The sequence below is a fragment of the Calidris pugnax genome, unplaced genomic scaffold (genome assembly GCF_001431845.1).
Source record: "Calidris pugnax isolate Ruff unplaced genomic scaffold, ASM143184v1 scaffold44, whole genome shotgun sequence".
NCBI classification, from domain to species: Eukaryota; Metazoa; Chordata; class Aves; order Charadriiformes; family Scolopacidae; genus Calidris; species Calidris pugnax.
This window is the reverse complement of record NW_015094506.1, coordinates 16,360,750-16,382,623: the sequence shown is the minus strand read 5'-3', so window position 1 is coordinate 16,382,623 and position 21,874 is coordinate 16,360,750. Positions and strand designations below refer to the sequence as shown.

At 38.6% G+C, this 21,874-nt stretch overlaps 1 protein-coding gene across 1 annotated transcript in view; it reads left to right on the top strand.

The window, feature by feature from the left end:
• Window positions 1–742: 742 nt before the first annotated feature.
• OTOGL (otogelin-like) overlaps window positions 743–21,874 on the top strand; it is a 94,062-nt gene continuing 72,930 nt past the window's right edge. Inside the window, exons 1-15 of the mRNA XM_014963313.1 lie at window positions 743–794; window positions 1,791–1,830; window positions 2,977–3,025; window positions 5,178–5,238; window positions 6,957–7,055; window positions 7,685–7,839; window positions 11,025–11,146; window positions 11,795–12,000; window positions 14,782–14,909; window positions 15,510–15,616; window positions 17,369–17,475; window positions 18,169–18,294; window positions 18,991–19,099; window positions 19,343–19,389; window positions 20,791–20,936. Of these exons, the coding sequence (XP_014818799.1) occupies window positions 743–794; window positions 1,791–1,830; window positions 2,977–3,025; window positions 5,178–5,238; window positions 6,957–7,055; window positions 7,685–7,839; window positions 11,025–11,146; window positions 11,795–12,000; window positions 14,782–14,909; window positions 15,510–15,616; window positions 17,369–17,475; window positions 18,169–18,294; window positions 18,991–19,099; window positions 19,343–19,389; window positions 20,791–20,936 (1,554 nt within the window). The remainder of the gene's footprint in view (window positions 795–1,790; window positions 1,831–2,976; window positions 3,026–5,177; window positions 5,239–6,956; window positions 7,056–7,684; window positions 7,840–11,024; window positions 11,147–11,794; window positions 12,001–14,781; window positions 14,910–15,509; window positions 15,617–17,368; window positions 17,476–18,168; window positions 18,295–18,990; window positions 19,100–19,342; window positions 19,390–20,790; window positions 20,937–21,874) is intronic.

Sequence of the window (21,874 nt, the reverse complement as noted above, 5' to 3'; positions counted from 1 at the left end):
TCTTTCTCCTTTTTTCTAATATGAAATTTTCATAACATGTTTTATTAGAAATGACATATAATTATCCTCTAGGAAGCTTTCTTTTGTGGTATAAACAAACTATACACAAAAATGTGTCTAAAATATTCTTAAAAATCCAGGTGTATTATTTAATGGAAGTTCAAGTCTCTCCTTCTAGAACAGATAAGGAAAATTAATATGTTAATCTCCAAAACCATCTGGTTATAATTTATACAGTAGCATCATTGCAGGGTCTTGCAAAAGTATTTCACTGTAATGAGCAATAAAGAGCAGCACTCAGCACAAGCCTCAAAGCGCACAAAGGTGTGTGGCGACTGAAGGAACTCTCAAACTGTCATGACAGGGCAACATTTCTATGTCATTGTCTGCTACGTTATAAAGGGTCGATTCAATTCAACAGAGGAGTAATACTTGCAGGTCTAGTGAAAGTGTAACTAATACAGACTCTGCTGAGGAGTTACCATGCATTGCTAATGAGAGACATGCAGCCAGACAGTTGTATGCAAGACTTGCAAAGCTCCTGATGCTGTATGTAGCTACCAAGCTTGATGTCTCCTTTGCTTTTCCTTTTTTGCATTGCATTATTTTAAATAATGCATCCAACTATCTAACTGTAGAAATACATAGTTCTAAGATGCCATCGTAACCAAAGCCATTTATTTGGATAAGTTTCTTATTACTAAGTTATACTGAAATGAACATTGTGGGAAAGCTCAGTTTAATGATACCGTGGAGTATATTCTTGCTTCATTCATTGCTCTCCTCTTTGCAAGGTAAGAAATTTATTTCATTTTTGTAGTAATACTAACTTTAAAAAAGATTTTTTCTAAGTATTTTAATATTGCAGCTCCTTCATTTTATATCATTAAATAGCAATTTTTTTAACCCCTGCTGGAATTCATAAATCAAAAAGGTTTTTAAACACAGCTTAAAAAACTATATATCATCATTCTGTCTTACAGGTGTAGAAACTTAAATATAGCTTTTACATATATTGCTTTAAAAATATACATTTGTATATCTGAATTTGTTACAAAACAATTATTTAGGAATGAAATTTAAGTTTCTTGGCTTTCTTACCATTATTGCCAGATAAGTAAGTGTCTAATGATTTTAAGTGGGGTATGATTCTGTTTGAACAGACTGCATCTGCAGTTTGTTTACACATTTGTAGAATGCTAGGGTAATTAATCATTCTTCTGGTTATAGAAATGATCCTTTTTTCTATATAATGCAAATGGATCTTGTAGATAGTCTTCTTGCAGCAATTACGAAGATTTCTGAGGCAATCTGAGAAATAAGGGGTTTTTTTTTGTTTGTTTGTTTGTTTGTTTTTTTAAAGCATGGACTCTAGAGTATTTTAAATTATTTACAACTGAGTCTTACAAGTAACATTCAGAAAATGATTGTAGGTAACCACCCTAGAAGTTTGACTCTGGAAAGCACTGAGCAACCTTTGTATTTTACCAGTTTTGTTCTGAGCCTCTGAAGAGCTATGAACCCTTTGCTCTTTTTCATGGTATCATGTACCAGAACTGAGACCATGGAAACTTGCAGGCGATGAGTACTTGTGAGAATCAAAGTCTCAGGAAAGAAAGCATGTAGTGCCACATCCCTTGGAAACAGAACAAGTTTATATAAAAATGCTCTGGAAAACTTAAGATCATTAAAGAACAAAATTCAATAGTGTTTAACTTGACAAACTGTTTGCCAAGTGCAGAGTGAGGTTATAGAAAAAACATTTAACTTGATGACTTCTTCATCTACAGGATCTTATTGCAAGCTTTCTCTTTTGAGAAGAACTTCAAGGTAAGATTTTATTCCTTATTTGTCAAGTCCTGCAGACAGAACAGGAATGAATAAGCATGACGCAGTGCAAGTTAGAAAGTAAAATATAGCCTTGAATTCTCCGTGTAAATGTCATATACATGTACATTGGATGTATAATATTTTCAGAATGTTTACAACTGTTTTCAAAGAGTTAACATAAAGGGCATGGGTCCTCTTTTTGAAAAATGGAGGTCCTTATGAAAAATGATACTTCTATGGCTTTGAGAAAGCTTAGAGGAATAATGGAATGAAACCAGGATGAGATCATGATTTCATGACTGGAAAAATACATTAAATGATTACCCTTCTACAGTTTTAATTACATGATAAAATCCTAGTTGCTATTTGAAGCACAGAAAAGTAAGCGCTATACAGTCTTAAAATAAACATTTTCAATACAAGTTTTTATGTAGGAGCTGAAATCCAAACAAAACCTAAACTAGGGAATGTTCCTGATCCCATTGAATTAAATGGGAACTATGTCATCAATTTCAATGGAAGCATCCAGTCGGATGTAGCTTTGGATGTCTAATGACCTCTAATACATCTGGCAAACACACATGCATGTCAAATGATATGCCATCTTGGACTGTTGATAAAAGTAAGTATGTTTTATAGTTTGATGCCCTTGTTTCTAAACTTAATCACAAATTTAAGGCAGCTACAGCTGGAGAGTCATCTCTTGCTATTAAGAGTGCCATCACAGAATATCCAAATAACACCTGGGGGAACTCACAGCCACTCACCCGCAACATCAAGTAAATGTGAAGCTGCTTTACAATTTTGTATCCTGTCATCTGAGCTTATTTTGCCTATTTGCGTCTTCCCCACGAGCTCCAAGTACCTCCCTGACCAAGCAGAGATCGGAGTGATGCCCAATTCTGTAAAATGAGACCACAAAAAGAAAAAAAAAGAAAAAAAAAGAAAAAAAAAGAAAAAAAAAGAAAAAAAAAGAAAAAAAAAGAAAAAAAAAGAAAAAAGATCACCTTTTTAAATGTTAACCCAAGAAAGACCTCTTTGATAAAGTGATGGTAATCAGAGAGAAACACTTCTCTCCGGGGAGCTGCTTATTCAGGTTGCTCCAGAGACCTTTGATTATACAAGATCCTTTTTGTTTTCTTCCAGAAATGAGTTTAATGCAACTCGACAGAAAAGAGATCTTGTAACAGCCGAGGTAGGTAATACCTCCAAAAATGGGAGGGAGGGGAAACCCTCCCCTCTTTTCTGCTCTGGGCATTTGCTGTCCTTACAAAGGAGCCTTTGTGGGGAGAAGGGCCGCAATAACAGGAGGACATTGAGGAGGAGCAGCGATTCCCTACTTGCTCGGCCCCCGTCTCAGCCCGTGGCCTCGTGCCTTCATTCACCCTCAGCAAAGCCCTGGTGGGTGACCCACCCTGAGGAGCCGACTGACGCACACCATGGGAAATAAAACCTCGACGCCTCCGTCTTTTGTGAGGGCGAACAAAGCGCCCTGGAAAGCCGTTAGTGTTTGGTGAGAGGCACAATGGCGGCACCGCCTTCAGGGCTCCCTCCTGCACGTGGTGCTGTGGTGACACTGGTTCCCACCGCCCCAGCCCACCACTGCCTCAAATTTAGGAGTAAAGGGGAGAATCTGGTTCCCCCACTGGTACACGCATCAGGCTACAGAGCTCTAGCAAGGGTTATAACCCTGTTCAATGGGGGCAGGCAGAAAACCCAAGGCAGTCCCTCCTCACGGCCTTGTGGGGAGCCTGGAGCCCAGCCATGAATGATTTTCTCTGAGTCCCTTCGAGACCTACATGTCTCCTGACTGAGTTGGGAGGTAGCTGGTGTGAAACGCTGTGCTCAGGTGAATGGAGCCTCTGAGGGAAGCAGGCCTGTGGGGCGGATGGTGTCCCTGGAGGGCCTTCAGCAGGAAAATGCTGTTGCAACAGGGGTGCTCTACCTCCCCAAAATAACTCAAAGGTGAAAAGCTGCTTTCCTGAGGAGGATATCTCAGAGTAACGGAAAATGTGGAATAGAAATCAGTCTTCTTGTGCCTGGAGAGAAAAGATCCTTTCTGGCTAGTGATGGGCCATGGGGACCAGGAATAGTTTTAGTGCAGGGGCCTTCCAGGTGGTGATTTGATGAAGTCCATTTTGGGTTGACTTTAGACAGATTGTGCTACTTGGATGCATCCCACAAAGTATTTCCAGTTGGAAAAGGCAAGTTTTTATGTCGCTGTATGAGGCATTAGTGAGAGTTACTCTAACCTGTTCCTTGAGATCCATTAGTTCAGACTTCAGACATGGTGAATGACTGGCAGCAGCAGAGAAGAAAGACTTAGTTTACAGGGGAAGACTTAGACAATTTGCTTTGTTTAGTTGTGCAGTTGAAGGCTGGTGTATGCGTCAGTGAGGAGCATAGGATAACTGTTTTCTCATAGCACATCAGAGAGGGAATAAACCACAGGGAAGAAGAGCTATTTAAGCAAAAGGGCCAAACTTTATAAATGCAAAGGATTTAAACTGGCCATGAAAAAGTGTAAGATGGAAATATCTAACTACCCAGCACTTCACCCTGGTAAACTTTCAGACTAGTTTAGACTGATCAGACTAGTGGGGGCAAAAACCCTGGAGTGCTTTCAGCCTGGAATGGGATCAGTTCTTGGAAGGGACAATGAGACGTGACAAACTGCAGTAGCAGAGCGCTGGGTCAGATCCAGGGCTTCCTTATAGTCCGATGCTCCCTGATTCCTTAACGAGACAGGAAGCAGATCAGGCAGATATGCCTCCTCTGTTGTTTGGGATGAACCAAAAGGCAATTAGGAAGGATCTCAAGGAGGACTTGAAATCCATCGCAGCTGGAGTGGCCACAACAGGATGATCAGGGTTCGTGCACAGAGCATGAGTTAGGGGAGAGGCACAAATGGAAGGATATCCCATCTCTGAGGTCTCCAACTGTTGGTATTTGACCAAATTGAAAAGGACAGGAGTGTTTTCTGTTCCCTCACTCTTCCTCCCAAATGTAAATGCAAAGCTCCCCTGGTGGAGTTCCACTCATTCATTGGCACTAGCTAATGGTGATGTCATGGTGGATCTATATCTTTCCCCATTCTTCTGAGAGCTGTGCTTCCCCTTCCCATGGTGTTGGCTGCCATGGTCACTGCCTTCCCTGCTGTCCCAGGCTGCTGATCCCTTCTGCAGCGCCCATGGCTTTGCCATATGCTGGCCAAGCTGCAAGTTTCTCTTCTGTATAAAAATAATCCTCAAAGTCCTAACCCAGCATTAGGCTGCAATGCCTCAGGCTCATATCAACTCATTTGTAAAGCACAAACACCCAATTTTGCTTTTATGTTTCTTTGTCAGATTCGATCTGCCTCTCCTCGCTCGCACCTTCATGGGGCCTTGACGCGGAGTCTGCCAGGAGGTCAGTACTCTGCTCCTCACACAAGGGAAGAGTGATGCTCCTGAAGATGCTCCCTTCCTACCAGCTCTCCCATGTTACCCTGCATTGTGAAAGCCCTCCTTATTATGTCCCCTACAAAACTATTTTTTCTGTTTTTATCCATGTTAAATCAGGGAAAATTCCTGTTAAAATTATACTTTCAAAATAATGCCTTACAACCAAATCTGAACAGCTAACTAAGGTAATGCTTTGTTTGTTGTTCTTTTTTTTTTTTTAAAGTTTAGTTCCATTGCAATTTTCCTTTTCTGCCACTTTTTCTGGTCTTGGCAGAGGATGTAAGTATACGAGAGGTGCGTTGGTTATGTGAAGGGATAGCGGTGCTCAGGCAATGAGCGCGCAGCTGCCTCTGGAGGGTTTTAGGCATTGTACAAACATGTGAAGCAGGTCCAAGTTACAGAAGTTGTTTGGCAGAGAAGTTCATTGTATGCAACTGAACTTTGGTATCCTTCTTGGAAAATACGTAAGCCTGGGTAGGTGCTTTCTGTTGTGTTTTTCCATGTAAATGTATTATGTAATTTTACAGCTCGCAATTCTAACAGCAACAAAGACATTTTCCACATTAGTGCTGTTCTATAAACAGTATTTTCTGCCTTATCAGTATTTTCAGAGTATCTGCATATATTTGGAAAGCAATTCTTAAATTGGAAAAATTCGAAACTAAGCAGTGAAAGGAGTTTTCACAGTGAAGGCTGATGTTCTGAATAGTTGGTAACTTCTGTGTGTGCTTTACTGTAAAGGTCCCAGTCTGTTCCCATTTAATGCAACTAGCAGTTTTACCGTGGCTTCACTAGGAGTGTAAGGCCCCGTTTATTTAATTTACTTCCTGCTTTTTGCAATGCTTTTTTAATCTCCATCAGCAGGACTGCAAGTGTTTGTATCTAGAGTAATCCTCCCCGGAGAAGGAAAGCAACCATCTGCAAAACCTGATGAAATTTTGCCTTATGACTACCTTTCTTCTCCACTTTTGGGGAACTATGATTTAGACCCACCTCGGTGAATGGTTAGTAGATGACAGTGAGGTGTTAGCTTCCCAACAGACTATAAAACCCTTTAATGAAACTGCTTTTTGGAAACAATTACTATTTATAACATAAAACAAACCATTCCCATGGAATCTCAAGTCTCTGACTCCAGTCACTTCTTAAGCAGAAATAACCTTTTAACAGACTTTTTTTTTTTTTGCATGGGGGGAAGGTTATTTATAATTGGGTTTGACTTTGTAAATTATGTATTCTGGACTGCTCATAAGCTGATTGTACCCTTTGCTGCAGTGCTTAAGAGGGAGGAGCTGAACATATATATAAATTGTGCTGAATTTGGTCAATTAGAATAATCTGTGTCCTGTGTATTTCCAGATCAGCAGGACTGGGATTTGGTTTCTTTACATGGGAACTTGACCTTTTGTTTGCTGGGAGGAGGTTGACCTTTTGCTCCTTTGTTAGTTTACAAGTCTCAAACCAAAAGAGAGAACCTTGCTTCTCTTTTAACCGTGGAACACAAAGGATAAAATTAAGTAAATGTTAAAAACTGGAGATTGTTGTTGATCAATTTTCTTAGCTAATATAGCTGCTTATGATTTAACGATAAAGATATTTAATATGGATCTCTCAGCCTGTTTACAAAATACTGTATCTACTATAAGTATCTAGTTAATACTATGTACTAATGCTTGCTTACAGGTTCGTGTCCTCAAGAGTGTCTTAATGGAGCAGCCTGCACAGAGGCAGGTGACTGTGACTGTCAGTTATTTCAGGCTCAAGGAAGCAGGTGCCAAATTGGTAAGTTTTGGGACAAAAGAGTTAAGTTTCCTCTTCAAGCAAGATTAAAGGTACAGTTTTTTTAAAAAAATACTGTTAACAGCACATTTGTGATACCTCAGTAGCAGGACTGTCATTCTACTAGTGGCTAAGAGGATTAAAATGATACGCGTTAGGATATATATAGAGCAACATCAGGAATGCCTACATTTTAGCACTTGGGCTGCAATGATACATAGATACCATAACAGCTAGATCACTGTCTAGTATATCAGTAGCTAGCCAGCTTCTTTATAGTTAGATGAACAACGAGAAAGTCACTGAATTTTTCTAACAGTGACTTATTGCAAATAAAATTACCAACTATTTCAATGCACTGGTTTCTCTTCCCTCTACTTATAATTAAAATGTCTCCACTGAAGCAAACAAAAACTTAAAATGATCAAGTGACTAAAACTGCAGCCTAAAGATTAAAAAAAAGGCATCGACTTTATTTAAAGCTGAAAAAAATGAGGTTATCTTTTGCTCCTGCTGTATATTTCCTTTATAAGCTCATATTTCCTTTTTGAGCTCTTACTTTTGTAGATGTCTGTGATGCCTGTCAATTTTTGGTTACTGTACTTCTTGTAAACTCAGTGTGTTCTCTCTAGTACCTAACACTGGTAAGGACCGAGATGGGATTTGCAAATCATGGGGACAGTATAATTTTGAAACATTTGATGGCATCTACTACTACTTCCCAGGAAATTGCTCCTATATTTTTGCAAAAGACTGCAATAATCCAGAACCCCAGTACACTGTTTGGGTAAGTATGTGAGCGTTATGCTAGAAATAACACACTGACTATTCCTGTATTACAGGACTTATTTTTCATCGTAAGTAAAATAAGTAGAGAGACAATAAATGGATGAAACCGTTGCATTGCTTACTTAAATATAAAACTATGCTGCTGGAAAATGTCTAAGCCTATGTGCAGTAACTCAAACCACTGATGAAATGATAATCAACAGAGCCAGTATATTAAAAATAGTATTTCTTACTCCTCCTATCCTAAAAAGGATCTCTGATCTCTCCTTTCTGGGAACAAAAGTGGGTGTTAAAGCAGACCTTGGAAAACTCAATAAACTTTAGCTGTGAGACTGTAAAACAATTGAGTTGCTGCATAAAGTGCAAACAGCTATCACCTGCCTGATAGCTTGGCACCCCAATGTATTGCACCCCGATTCACAGCCATCAGCATGCTATGGGGAGCTGCCTCCCTGGCCCATGGAAAACCCTGCCCCCTCTGGCAATTTGTGTTCTAATTTTGGATTACCTCTACATCATGCAGGAAAGATTAAGAGCTCAAAAGCCATCATCTTGACCTATGTATGGAAGGCACTCTTTTTGGTAATTTCCTCAAATTGCTGAGTATCCGTAGTTAATGACTTTGGGTCAGGGAGAGTTCAAAGCTATACTCTCTTTGAAGGAAGCTGCCCGATGTATCAGGCTGTTGGTTACTGTGGGAGAGGATCTGAGCTCTTTATGTTACTTTTTACCATTTGGTAAAAAGCCATTTGGTGCTGATTGGGCAAGGGAGAGGGGACAAGCAGGCTCCTAATTCTGAGCCCTGGTAGTCACAGTACTCACTGGAGCAAAGGCAGACCTAGAGCTGATTTCTGCTCCAAGGACTAGTTTTCATTTATAAACACATGATCTCTGCTCGTCCCAGATAATAGCATCTTGTGAAGACAAATCTGCCATTAAAACTACCATTTCTATTAACCCAGGTTATAGACAGGTGCTGTTATATGTCTTCCACTATTTTATTTTAATTCTTTGTATTCTGTGTGCACCTATGACCTTTTAGGATTTTTCAGAAAATGCTGTATCAAAGCCCAAAATTATATTAAAATCTAGACTCAACATTTCAGTGGATCCTAGTTCCTCTCAAAAGAGAGAAGTTACCATTCAATTGCTGGAACAAATTGTTAAAAACTGAAAATGTTTACTCAGAAAAGTCATAAGTAATGTTGAAGCACTGCAGTTGCTACAGACTGGGCAATGGAGACCCTAAACCTTGCCAAATCCTCACATTATGGTCCTTCTGGATTTAATAATCCATTTCTCTAGAGGAGAAGAAAACACAAGAATTATTTTGATTTGCCTTGATTGTGTTTCTGTATTGGGCCAGGTTTACATAGAAACCATCTGTCAATATTAGTAACATTTATGATATATTTATTTGTGATTTTCTTTATACAAGTAAAAACTTTAATGCTTTTCCTGGTTTATTTCACTCAAAGAAACAGTAACTGGTTTTCACTTCCAGGATTAAGTGTCAGTTTAGGAAGATTAATCTGAGTATGTGTTAGCACTGTATGTGTTTACCAACAGATTTCAACAAAAATGATGGTTCCAGTTACTTTACAGCCTCCATTACTATGTTGGCAAAGTATTTCCCAGTTACTAATCTGTCTAGCTTCAGAACGCTGTCAAACGAACTGGTAGCACAACTCCCATCTTTCTCAGGGAATGGTGATTGGCGCAGTCATAGAAGTCATATTTGAGCTATCTAAACTCTGTATACATTTTAATGTAGGTAATGATAGGTATCTAAGAATCATAATGCATTCCCCTGTCTCTTCAGTGTCTAAAATCAGTTTACATGCTTTTGAAGCACTGTAATGTAGGGCATCCCACGGGTTTGGGTGGCTCAGCCCCACCGAGGTTAATGAAAGCTGTTGGAGTTTTGCTTAAGCTCTTGGAGCAGGTATGTGCTTAAAACTCACTTAGACTACGTGTGTGTAATTCAAAACTGAGTAGTAGTTTATTGGTTAGAGCATATGCACAGAAAGTTGGAGACAGATATGTGCCTATCGTTAGGCAGAGTAAATCTGAATGCACGGTTTTCATGTTTTGAGAGCATGCCTTGGCCAAAGAAAGCTGTGTGGTATCCGGGGACAAAGGCCTTCCTGCAGAAGTCATGCTCTACCATGCCAAAGGCTGGGAATACAAATGAAGTCCGATTTTAAGGGTAGCCTCCTTTTTGCCAAACTATAAAAAGGAGGAATGCTGGTTTATTATGCCTGTTGGAAGGTCTCATTACACATTTTTTATGAGAGATCTACTTCACTACTATAAAACCATAGACATACTGAGACAGGAGTTGCATGGCTTTCATTTCTGAAAGCACGCATCTGAGATCTGTTTAACATCTCTCTCTAGTAGTGGGCAGTCATGAAAGTCACACATTGTCAATATCTGAGACATGCAGTTTTTCAAGTCTCTCTCTGGCTGACTGAAACTTTTATTTCCATTGCTTTTTTCAAACTAGGGAAGTTGATAACATGATTCAAACCAATATGCTGGCTTGCTATGCTATATATATATAATGGGGAGAAGCAGACTTCAGAAAACCTGCCCTTCTCCACCAGCAGGGCTGGAAAACCAGCACAAAATGGATTTTAGCAGAGGCACATCACTTAGACACCTGTGGTAATCTGTGGGAGCGCCCCAGGATCTGAACAAATCCTGAGTTGTTCAGGAAGGCATGTTGTAGTTCAGCTGGTGCCAGTCTCACCTGACATGGAGAACTCTGAGGTTTTGTATGGGTTTGTAGTTCCCTCTTGTAGGTCAGACCTCTAGAAACAGAGCAATAGGGATGTCTCCTCAGGGCAAATAACAAGCTCCTTCATTGGCAGTTATAAATTAGGTCTCTGAAGTCCATCTACATAAAATACCTGAGTATTTCACCTTGTATTTAAACCACTGTCTTATGACGCTTTGTGCTATTAAACAGTTGCTGTATTTCTTGTTAGTATTGGGTAGCATGAACTTTGAGTTTTGCATATCTTTCTGTGAATTTTTGTATTCTAAGTATTATTTGTAAATATCTTTTAGTGATTGGTGCATAGAAATGTAAAATATCATAAGAGTTTATGAAAAATTGCATGAAATTATTGATAACAAACATGTATTCCTTTTGTATGTATATTTTTCCCCTCTAAGGTTCATAACAGTCCTCACTGTTACGGTTCAGTATATACTTGTCAGAGGTCTGTCAGCTTATTTTTTTCAAACCAAGAAGAAATAATTATTTCAGGACGTGAAGTAAGAAAAGAAGGAACCAGGTAAATGTTTTAATGATGGGTTTTAACATTTTATTGCCAAGTGTTCTTGCCATCCCCTTTGATGTAGTGTTATAGCCATTAGCATCTGACAGCTGCAGTGATACTGGTCATCCCAACAGAAGCAACTTTCGAAGGTGAGACTTAGATCCATGCTGCAATATTATTGTCCCATTGTCTTTGACCAAAGGAGGAAGATACACGGTATTTTGGTCCATAATATTTTTCTATAGTGTAAGTTCCTTCATTTGCAGATATCTAGCTCAGTGAGAACACTGTGCCCAGAAGGGCTGCTGGTGGTCATAGTGTCACTTAACCCCTTGTGCAATGCAGCATGCTCTTGATGTCATGTATTCCTTGACGTGTGCGTGCTGGACTTTGAAAATGAAGATGCATTATACTTTCAGGCTTTTAATTGGTAGAACTGACAGGTGTATACAGCAGAAAAGCATTCATTTTTGACGGTTGATACAGAGGAGTAATAAGAAGAAAAGATAATAAAAGCATGATGAAGAATTGAATGGAAGTGACTGTATACATGTGGGGAAAAAGGGCTCAGTGAGTTAGAAAGTGATATTTTATGTGGTGTTTTTCTAGCACTAACCGCATCTCATCTGAGATCTTTGAAGCAGGCTGGTTTTTTTTTTCCAGATTATTGTTGCCTCAGACAATTGGGAATGCTTTTGTTGAGAGACTGGCTGACTATATTCTGGTGAAGACTACCTTTGGTTTTTCTCTTGCTTGGGATGGAAACTCTGGTATTTATATTAAGCTGACAGAAGATCATAAGGGAAAACCTTGTGGCCTCTGTGGAAATTTTAATGGCAATAAATATGATGACCTGATACTGCAAAATAGTAAGTAAAAAGCTTAGAAATACACCCTTACCTTGTGTCAACAGCTTCCCTGATCACTTTAAATATATTACAGTAAAAAGAGAGTCCTGTTTCAGTTATTTTGGCGGAAAATAGAATATATGAGGTAGTCTTCCTCATCATTAAAGATGCTATGGGAGAAGTCCCACTTCAGGACAGTATTTATATGTAATTTTAAGCCTTTTCTTGCTCAACAAAGCACTTGAGGTATGTTTATCTTAGCTGGTGAAAGTGCCTTCAAATAACAAATAAATAAACAAATGCTTGTGGTTTTCTCTATGTTTAAGGATGGAGGGAGAAGGAGAGAAGAACCAAAATATTAATATTTGGAAAAAGCACAATCTCGAGTTAGCAATTTATATGAGTATCATAAAAATGCTAGTTGAAATATGTAAATCTCAAAGCTGTTGCCAGGGGATTCCTTGTATTTCTTTGTTGGTATGGTGTATGGTGTTGGTATGGTGTATTATGGGCCTCTGACCACCTTGTAGAATGAGGAGTAGCCCAGTGCTGAGTCTGAGGCAGAGATTACTTGCTAAACCAGTAGAATATTCTGCAGTCTATGTACGGAATACTCCATAGGGACTTTTGTCCTACTTGCAACTAGTGTGAAAACAATACCTGAAAAGCCAAACAAGCTTCAGAATACGAGGAGTACTTTTCTCATTGTCTGATAAAAACAAAGATGGGACTTTTATTGTCACCATTAATTGCCAAGGGAAGCTAGTCCCACAGCCCTGCATATTCTTAACTCAGAAAAGTTTTCTCACTGTAACATTTTTCCCCCCCTCTGTTTTTCTCCATTTTTTTTATGATTGATAGCAGAGATTTTTTACTTTCTAAGTGAGGGAAGACACAGTGTACCTATCTTTGTATAGTCTTTAAAAATCTGCCCGATACAAATTTCTCAGACCTCTTCTGCCATGAAAGCAGTAATTTCCCTGTTCCATGCATTAACTTCTGCACACCAGATTGTAGTATGTGCAACCGGTGGTCTCTAATAATGGAGAAAAATGGAGTTTGGAGGAAATAATGAATTCATGCGATCTCTAAGAAATAGTGATTTCAGTATCTTTAAATGTATTATCTGTTATAAAAGGCTTCCAACTCCTACCTTTCTTATTTTCAGAGCAACATTTCCTCACCATCATAATTTATTCTGGCATTTTTCTTTATCAGAAATGATAGCATTATTTTAGTGTACAATCAAGGGCGCTATGAATCATTTTAACATTGAACCAGTTGTATAACATGGTGCCTTGATTCTGTGAAAGTACAAAGCACGAAGTTCTGATGTCTTCACAAGAATAGACTGCTAAATCAAATTACTTCTAAGCCACAACATTTTTCTAAGTGTTTCCAAATCTTATAAATTATCTGGCATGATGATATTTCCCCCCCTGCTAAACTACTTCCCCAGTAGTATAAGGGAAGCTCTCATATCTATCCTGGTTCTTCTAGAGTCTGAATGCTCTCTATATGCAATGTCCCAAATTATTAAGTTGCTGAGAGGCGTTTAATACCCCATTTGAAAGCGCAGTTAAAAAACAAACTCCATTTCTCTTTCCTTATCGTCACCTTCAATGGCATCTTTGTATTGCTTTAATATACATGTATCTGTGTATAGAACTGTTTCAAGGACAGTGGTTCTATTTTGTGGCATTTTTTGAGGATTAGAACATTTTTCAAGATGTTAGAATATTAATAAAATATTTTTAATGTTTTTGCAGAAGCAGAGTTATGCCAACAGGTGTACCTCTAGATCAGACCCCAGCTTTTTATATTTGGGAAGGGTTTTCTGCATAAAGAACTATTCTGTCAGAGAGGGAGAAATGTTTTAAATCTCCCAGGCTCTTAAATGAAATAGACTGGTGGTTAGGATCTTATCTTTGTTTATTTGTGGAGATCCAAGTACAAATATCTGATCAGTGTGCTTTGGGGCTTTCCACATTGCAAAGTGTCAAACTTTGTACATCTTGTGCTGGAAAAAGTTAGATTAAGTTTTGGATAGTATAACTCTGTGAAAAAAACTGTAGCTGATTTCATTTCAATACCCTATCTCCTAACCCTGCACAGATATAGACAACCGTAGCATACATAATAATTACTTTAAGGTTCTTCAAGGTGGAGGCAATACACTCTTTTTAACGTACTTAATAACATAGAGAAAATGTAGTATTTTGTTCTTGCTGCAAAAATATGGAAATTTTGGCTCTTTTCCTTTACTGCCAGCCTTCTTGTATGTTCGTGTATCTTCCTCAGCCTGTTGCCATGACTTCCAGTCATGCATCTTCTTCATTAATTCTCCCATGCTGTGGCTGTGAGGAGAACTGAGCATGTAGTGGTGTGTTTGTTGTAGGGCTTTTCTGCAGCAAGGGAAAAGGATAATAGTGCTAACTGAAACATGATGAAAGCCTTAAGCTGTTTTAAAGAAATGTTTTTTCTTAATTATTCAATGCATTACTGTTGTCCTTATTTATATATTTGTTATTAAATATTCAATGATTGCACATAAGAAAACCCCAACCAGCATCTTGTAATATATTTTTTAATCTTTTCATTTAAATGTAGTATAAAATACTACCTGAAACTAAAAAAACAACCAAACAAAAACCATTTTTCTACACTACCCGTACTTTGAAAGTATCTGTAACTGAGGTAATGAACACATTGAAAAACTACCTGAAATTTCCAAGCTGTCTTTGGTGTTTGTGTTGATGATTTTTTTCTTCTGGGTGCTCTTCCAATGTTTTCATGCAGTAGGTGAATATACAGAAGATATTGCTGAATTTGCAAATAGCTGGGCTGTGCAAACCTCAGATGATGTAGCTTGTGTACCTACTGCCTCAGATTTTTCCAGTCCTTGCTCAGCTAACACAGAACTCACTGAGGTAAATTAATCATGTTTATTATATATATATTTTTTATTAATCTTCACTGTCTGGTTCAAGAATATAGCAATATATGCTGTGTTGAAAAAAGCCTTAGATGCGTTGAGGCTTTGATAAAAGCAAGATTCATATCAGGACTGTTGCTAGGGAATATCTGAAGATCTTCAGATGTTTAGCTTAAAAGTACAAAAGCTAAGATAAGATGTGCCAAGTGGCACAGGTCTGCTGGCAGACCTCTTCATTGCTGCATTAAACTTGGTTTCAGTTTCCTGTCCTGGCATCTTATACCTCATTATTTTGGAGATTGTGAAATACTGCAGAAGTAACATGCTCAGCTCCTGCATTGACCAAAATGCTTTTTTTGTCATTTCACACTTTTTCATCCCGGCTGGTTTAGGAGCAACACACAATCAAGGCAGTCTAGGCAGAGAGGACAAATTTTAGGAAGAATAATAAAAGGAGACATAATAATAAATTAAGATTATAAAATTTTAATGGGCATATAAATTACCCTAGATTAGGGAAACAAAGCTAAAAAGTATTACGTTTGTTCAGAAAGTATTTGCTAACTGCCATTTATTGATTCTCCTTAATGCACAGGACATATTCTTCAAGTGCCAAATATTCCTACAGTTTCCTTTTCTCAGCTGTCATGAAAGCATAGATCCGTATTCTTATATTTCTAGCTGTATGAATGATCTTTGCAGGTAAGACTGGAGTTCTTGTGTATTTATTTTTGACACATGACATGAATGCTCACTCTTTCACTTGAGACCAGAACTGTGCAGCATTGAGGGAAGTTAGGAGGAACCAAGTTTAAAGCAAAAGAGATGGGGACTCTCAGTGGGTGATTTAGTATGGAAACAAAGGGCACAGAACCAGCCTAGCAAGGGATATTTTGATCGCTAAAGGTTTACATGGATTCAGGGAAATACCGGTCAAATACATAGAAGAGAAATCCATGGAGAATCACTAATGACTAAAAAGGAACTCCTAATCACAAAAACCCTGAAACCTGTATCTGGAGGTCCTGAATTAAAAACATATGGAGATGATACCTGGGGGAAACAGGAGCAGGACCATTTGTCTGACACAGCTGCACGGTTTTTATGAGCAACCAACATGGTTCAAATTAGTAGAATTTTTCAAAATTATTTCATTTATGTAAATTCAGTGTTGTCAAAGAAATTCAACTCCCATTGACTTTGAAGGGTGTTATATCTCCTTAGTTGCTGGCATTACATGCAGCCTGGTATTTTTCCCTTACCTCCCCAGACTCCTGTTTAGTTTTTGACAGCAATTCAAGTTAACCGTGTCCTCCAGAGTTAACTGTATAAATGACTGAGCAACACTCTACTTCCTTTTCAGTAGGGTTTTTAAATTAAGAAGTACTTGTCATAAGTAGCAGAATTTTTGCGAGATACTATTATGGCCTTCTCAGAGCATCATCAATTTAATAAAAAACATGCAGAAAGGATCACAAGACTAAAAGTTAGAATCACTTGGTAGCATCCCTTACAACTTGTTCATTTTTGATGAATTTTCAGTTTTCTGCTTTGCCATCAAGTCAAGACGGAAGAATTTGTGTTTGTAGGCAAATCTCCAGAGTGTGCTTCCTGAAGTTTATGATCTGTACCTTGATTTTGCTCAGAGAAGAGATAAGTTGCCTATGTATGGTCACTTTGTAACTCAGGAGTTTATTGTGATTTTTTCTTAGCAAAAGAAGAATGATGAAAAGCGAATTTTCAAATGTGATATTGAATCAGTGTCATGCTGTTAAGGTGGATTTCATTTGTGTCAACATGCACCTGTGTTGATGACAACTGTGTGAATGTTAAAAACCTTGAAGGGAGTTTGTGTGTCTCAGAACCTCATTAGTTTGGGCTTATTTTTTTTATAAAAGAGACCTCTCTTCTTGTGGCTTAGTGTCAGTTTATGAAGCTTCTTGTGGGGCCATAGCATATGCCAAGTATTCTTTCTATTAAGACCCATCTAATTGGATTAGATAAAGAGAGCTGGAGAGACTCTGATCACTGTAACAAAGAGTATAGTGGTGTTTGATTTGATAACAGATGTGTTGAAAGCAGAGTACAAACACAATATAAAATATTCTTAAGACCATTAATATTGGAAGCATGATCTTGTGTGCTGAAAGACAAACTCAGCTGATCCGTCACAGTCATGCTTATAATAGAAATGTTGTGTTATGACTAGTTCATTTTGGCATCAAATCCTCCACAGTAAGTGATGGGACTTGTTGGAATTCCTAAGTAACAAAAAATTGGTGGAATCTTGCCTTATGTGACTTACATCTGAATAAAATTTGAGCTTACCTCACTGTGTGCTGTTATGACTGGGTGATGTCAGCTATGTGTGAAGTATCCTGTGCAGTGTCTTGTGGTAGATATTTGTAGATGGCATCTGAGTTCTTTTATTACTCCCTTGTTTTATCATTTCAGAGTGGATGATGATGCAACATACTGCAGGGCGGTGACAGAGTACGCTAGAGCGTGCTCTCACGCTGGCTCCCCGGTGCGGGACTGGAGGGATGACTTTCCTGCCTGCAGTAAGACTATTCAATAAAGCATACTATGTGACCTTTGAGATACCCCATGTATGCATTTCAAATAATTCTATCTTGACAACATTTGAACATATAGAACTCAAACCTGATACTGAAATAGAACAGCCAGTTTCACTACTGCTGCAAACAATGAACTCAGTGACTTGCTAGATGAATATTTTACTTCCATTTGATCTGATCTAGATCCATACAAAAATCATGTTTCCAGAGATTGCTTGAAACATCATGTGTGCTGATCATATTCTAGGATAGAGAGCAAATGTCTGTGGAGATTTGATGATTCTCCTCTTCCCAGATGACCTTTCAGCCTCCGCTGGCCCTGTAACAGAATTAATACAGTTAATCCAGCTCCTTCTTGTTATCACCAACACCCATCAATTTCAGTTCAGTCTCATGCGCTCTGAACTAGCTGAGATATGAGCTGTTCCCCTGTCACAGAAACTATAACTTATTTTGGAGGGGTGATATAAAATTTTGGTGAAGAAAGACTTAAATACTGGTGAGAGATTCACCACAGTTCATCAGTTAAAACCTCCCCAACCAATCCTTTGTGCTTGATCTGAATAATTAGCCATACCAGAAGCGCCACACAACTCTTTATTTGAGAGAGAGGGGTTCTCCAGTATGGAAAGAGAAATTGCACTAATGTTCAATGTACCATGTATTTTTTCCTAGCTGAGAAGTGTGAAGACAGCTTTGTGCACCGTGACTGTATCAGTTGTTGTCCACCAACCTGCACATTTGAAAAAGATTGTCTTGGCAGCAACCTACACTGTTTAGATGGCTGTTACTGTCCAGATGGTAAGTGCTGTCAATTTAATGTAAAAAAATCTGCATAAAGCTAATATCTAGCATCATAATGAAGTTGTCTAAATAGACTGTGCTTAAAGCCAGAAAATACGAATATTGTAAGTTCTGCTCTAGCTGTTGCTATTCTCACTGTGATTTTTCCTTTTATTGAGCTCTAAATATTTCTCTAGAATACAAAGGTGGCTCAGAATTAAGTATCAGTTAAAATCTGGAATCATCACTAATGTTTTCTACAATAAGATACTGCATAGATTTAATTCACTTTATTTGAATTATTCAAAAATCTATTGAGATTTTGTTTAAACAGAATGTACTCTGTACAGGAAAAAAATACTTCCTGAGACCTGTACTTAATAAAAATTAGGGGCCGGACTATGAACAGTCCTGTTCTAGAAGGACTGAAGGTTATGTGATCTTAGAATCTTTTCATTTTTGAGTCTGTGCAGTTTTACATGCTTAAGGCAGACATTTTTCATAAAGAAACTATTCAGCGTGGCAACTGCTGTGAGAGAGCTTCACTGTTCATCGTTGAGCTCTCTGCACTCCCTGGTCCCCTCTTTACTGGTCCCCAGTTAAGATGAGATCACCTTCTGGCATATTTGAATGTTTGAGTCAGATGGGGGAAAAGCAGTGATCAGAGTTCATTAACTTGTTTTTTGTCTCATTCATTCACTTCCTTCCTAATAGGTCTCATTATGGAAAATGGAACTTGCATCTCCGTGTCAAATTGTCCTTGTATTTATCATGGAACTGCCTTCCCTGTAGGCTCAAAAATTGAACAAGAATGTAGCAACTGGTATGTGAAAGCCTCACGTCTGTGTTTTCTCTTTCTGTGACCATGGCCTGTAGTTAGTTTAACGTCATAGTCATGCTTAACATTTTAAAGAATAGTTAGTATCTGTGTTTTACAGTATGGGCTCTGTATATCACTAAAATATGCAGGCTATTCTATGGAAAGACATATTAATTAGCTCAAATCTGCTCTTTTTGCTGAAGATCAGAACACTGAATTTCTGTGTTTTGTGATTTTTCTTTCTAGTATTTGTATTGGTGGCATTTGGAACTGCACTGATCATGACTGCCCAGGTATCTGTATTTCACTGTTCCTTTCTCTCGTCAATGAACATAAGAGGTGAACTTTTCAGATAACAACAGAACCAAATGTGATCCAAGGGCTTGTGATGCTAATTTAAGAAGAAAGATTAAGCAGATGGAGGTTGAGAGTAGCAGTGGGTTGACAGTAACAGTGAAGCTGTTAACTGCCTGACCATACTCATCGTACCTTTTCCCATTTGCGTTGCCAACTCACTGTGGTACATCCACCTCTTGTTTTCTATCTCCTATTTACTATGTTCTTTGAGGCAGGCAGATATTTCTACTGCCTGTGCAGTATCTGGGCCAGGAATAAGGATCTCCTCAGTTCTAGGTGCAATTGTAATGCAAATAATGACAAAAACATCATTCTGGTGCTGTGTTGTATTTTCTGCCGTATAAGAGCAATTCACATTTGGGTAATAGTGCTTACCTTTAAAAATTACATGTCTGTAACGAGTTACTCAGAAGAACATGCAGTATTCCCAAAATGAAACTCTCTTGCCACTTCTGTATATTAGACAACATTATAAAATGAAATTTCTGAAAGAGACATTTTTTTACCAATTAAGGAGCCCCCTCTGAACGAGGTAATAAACAAGGCTTAACAGTCACTAAGCAAGGCTTGACAGGGTAGTGTAGTGTCACTGTAGTGTAAAACAGCTGACATTGAGAACTACTCCATGTCCTGCGTGTGCTGTGGGTGCATGTCAGGGCTTAATTATGACTACTCTAGTCTGGTCCTAGGGACTAAATGCCTGGTGGTAGCAGGAGCAGGTTAGATGTGCTCCCACAGAGCATCTCCTGCAGCAGCAGCAGCCAGAATGAATCTAGTTCCTGTGCTCTGACACTGCCCTGTGGGGTGAATGAAAGCGCAGCAAGTGGGGATGCACCGGAGAGTTGCTTCAACAGTGCAGTCCTCATCTGAACTGAAAAACTAATATAGATGTACCTTGAGGACAGACACCTGCAGCCTCTTCATACCTGCAGTAAAAAGCAGTGCCATAGTACCTGGAAGGAAGGAGAAAGATTGTCCTCTTTCACACTCAGTCATACCACAAGATGATGAGGAAGATTCCAGGAAACTTCAGAGTTGTAATAAGAGAAAGCTCTCCTGTATTTTAGAGAACTCTTAACTCAAAGGCGCCTCATCTTGTTAGAACCAAAAGATGCTGCACGGTGGCCTGTGCAACCTAAGATTGTGTCTGATGGAAATAGGTGTATTTAACGTATTTTATTTCCAAATACTGTAATAGCTAGCCAGATTCAAGTTAGCCTGGATTGTGTGCTTAGAAACGGGGAGAAAGTTTCTTATTTATCTTTCTTCCATCATTTACAGAATAATGATACATTCTTATGCAAGTGAACATTCTTGTTTATCCTTTTTCTCTCAAGCGGAGTGCTCCATCACAGGTAGCTCTCATTTCACAACATTTGATGGACGACATTTTACTTTTCTTGGGATTTGCCAGTACATTTTGGTAAAAGGCACCGGGAAAAACAAATTCACAATCACTTTGCAGAAAGCACCTTGCGGACAAGTAAGTCACATTTTTGTTGAACATTCACAACAAATGTGTACATCCGTTTTTCAGGAAACCTTGTATAGGTTCTATGGTAAACTACTGGGTTATGTTTAACAGGAAAATATCATATATTGAAACCATTTTACAGCTTTTTTTGGTAACTGGTTGTATGTACATGTAGTATCACCCTTTGTAAAATCAATTTCATCTTTAGAGGGATAAAAAGTCTGAAGAGTTATTCATTCAGGCACATTAAATAAGTGTCTTTGGTTACAGTACAAACAGGTGTCTTAGGCTTTAGAAAAGCTCTTACTGGCAGCACTGAACAGGTTTAATACACTGCTAATTAGGCAAGAGATATTATTTTGGTAGCTTTAAATTTTTATTTGATGCGTTATTTTATTTGTTGGAAGAATGCCTTTTAGAAAGTATTGAAGAGACTAGCCACTGCACATATTTGTTTGAAAGTCTTTTTGGCAGGTATCCAACAACAGTCTTTACCAATAGAGGTGCTTATAAAAAATACTTATCTACGAGAGTGGATTTAATCATGCTATTAGTCCCCTAGCCTCTCAGCAGAAGTCTCTGAGGCTGTGACTCACAGCCACCCATGTGCCAAGGGCTGGGATACCTCAACTCATGAGTGGAGAGTGACTCACTGAAGCTGCCCTACTGTGAGGCTGTCTCTCTCATCCCTTCAGATTATGAGCTGATGCCTCTGCTTTTTTTGTAGGCACCTCCTTCTCCTGCATAGGTGTCGAGATTCCTGTTTTTGCATTTCAGCTGGCCTCAAGCATGAAGTGCTTGGTTAGGTAGCCACTGAGAGACAAGGATGCTACTGGAAATGACCCTTAGCACAACTCTAGGAACCTTGGAAGTTCCTGGGTGAAATCATAGGGACCTTGGGGAGCATAAAATGCTTGGTTTAAGCTGGTTATATGTCACTTTTTGTT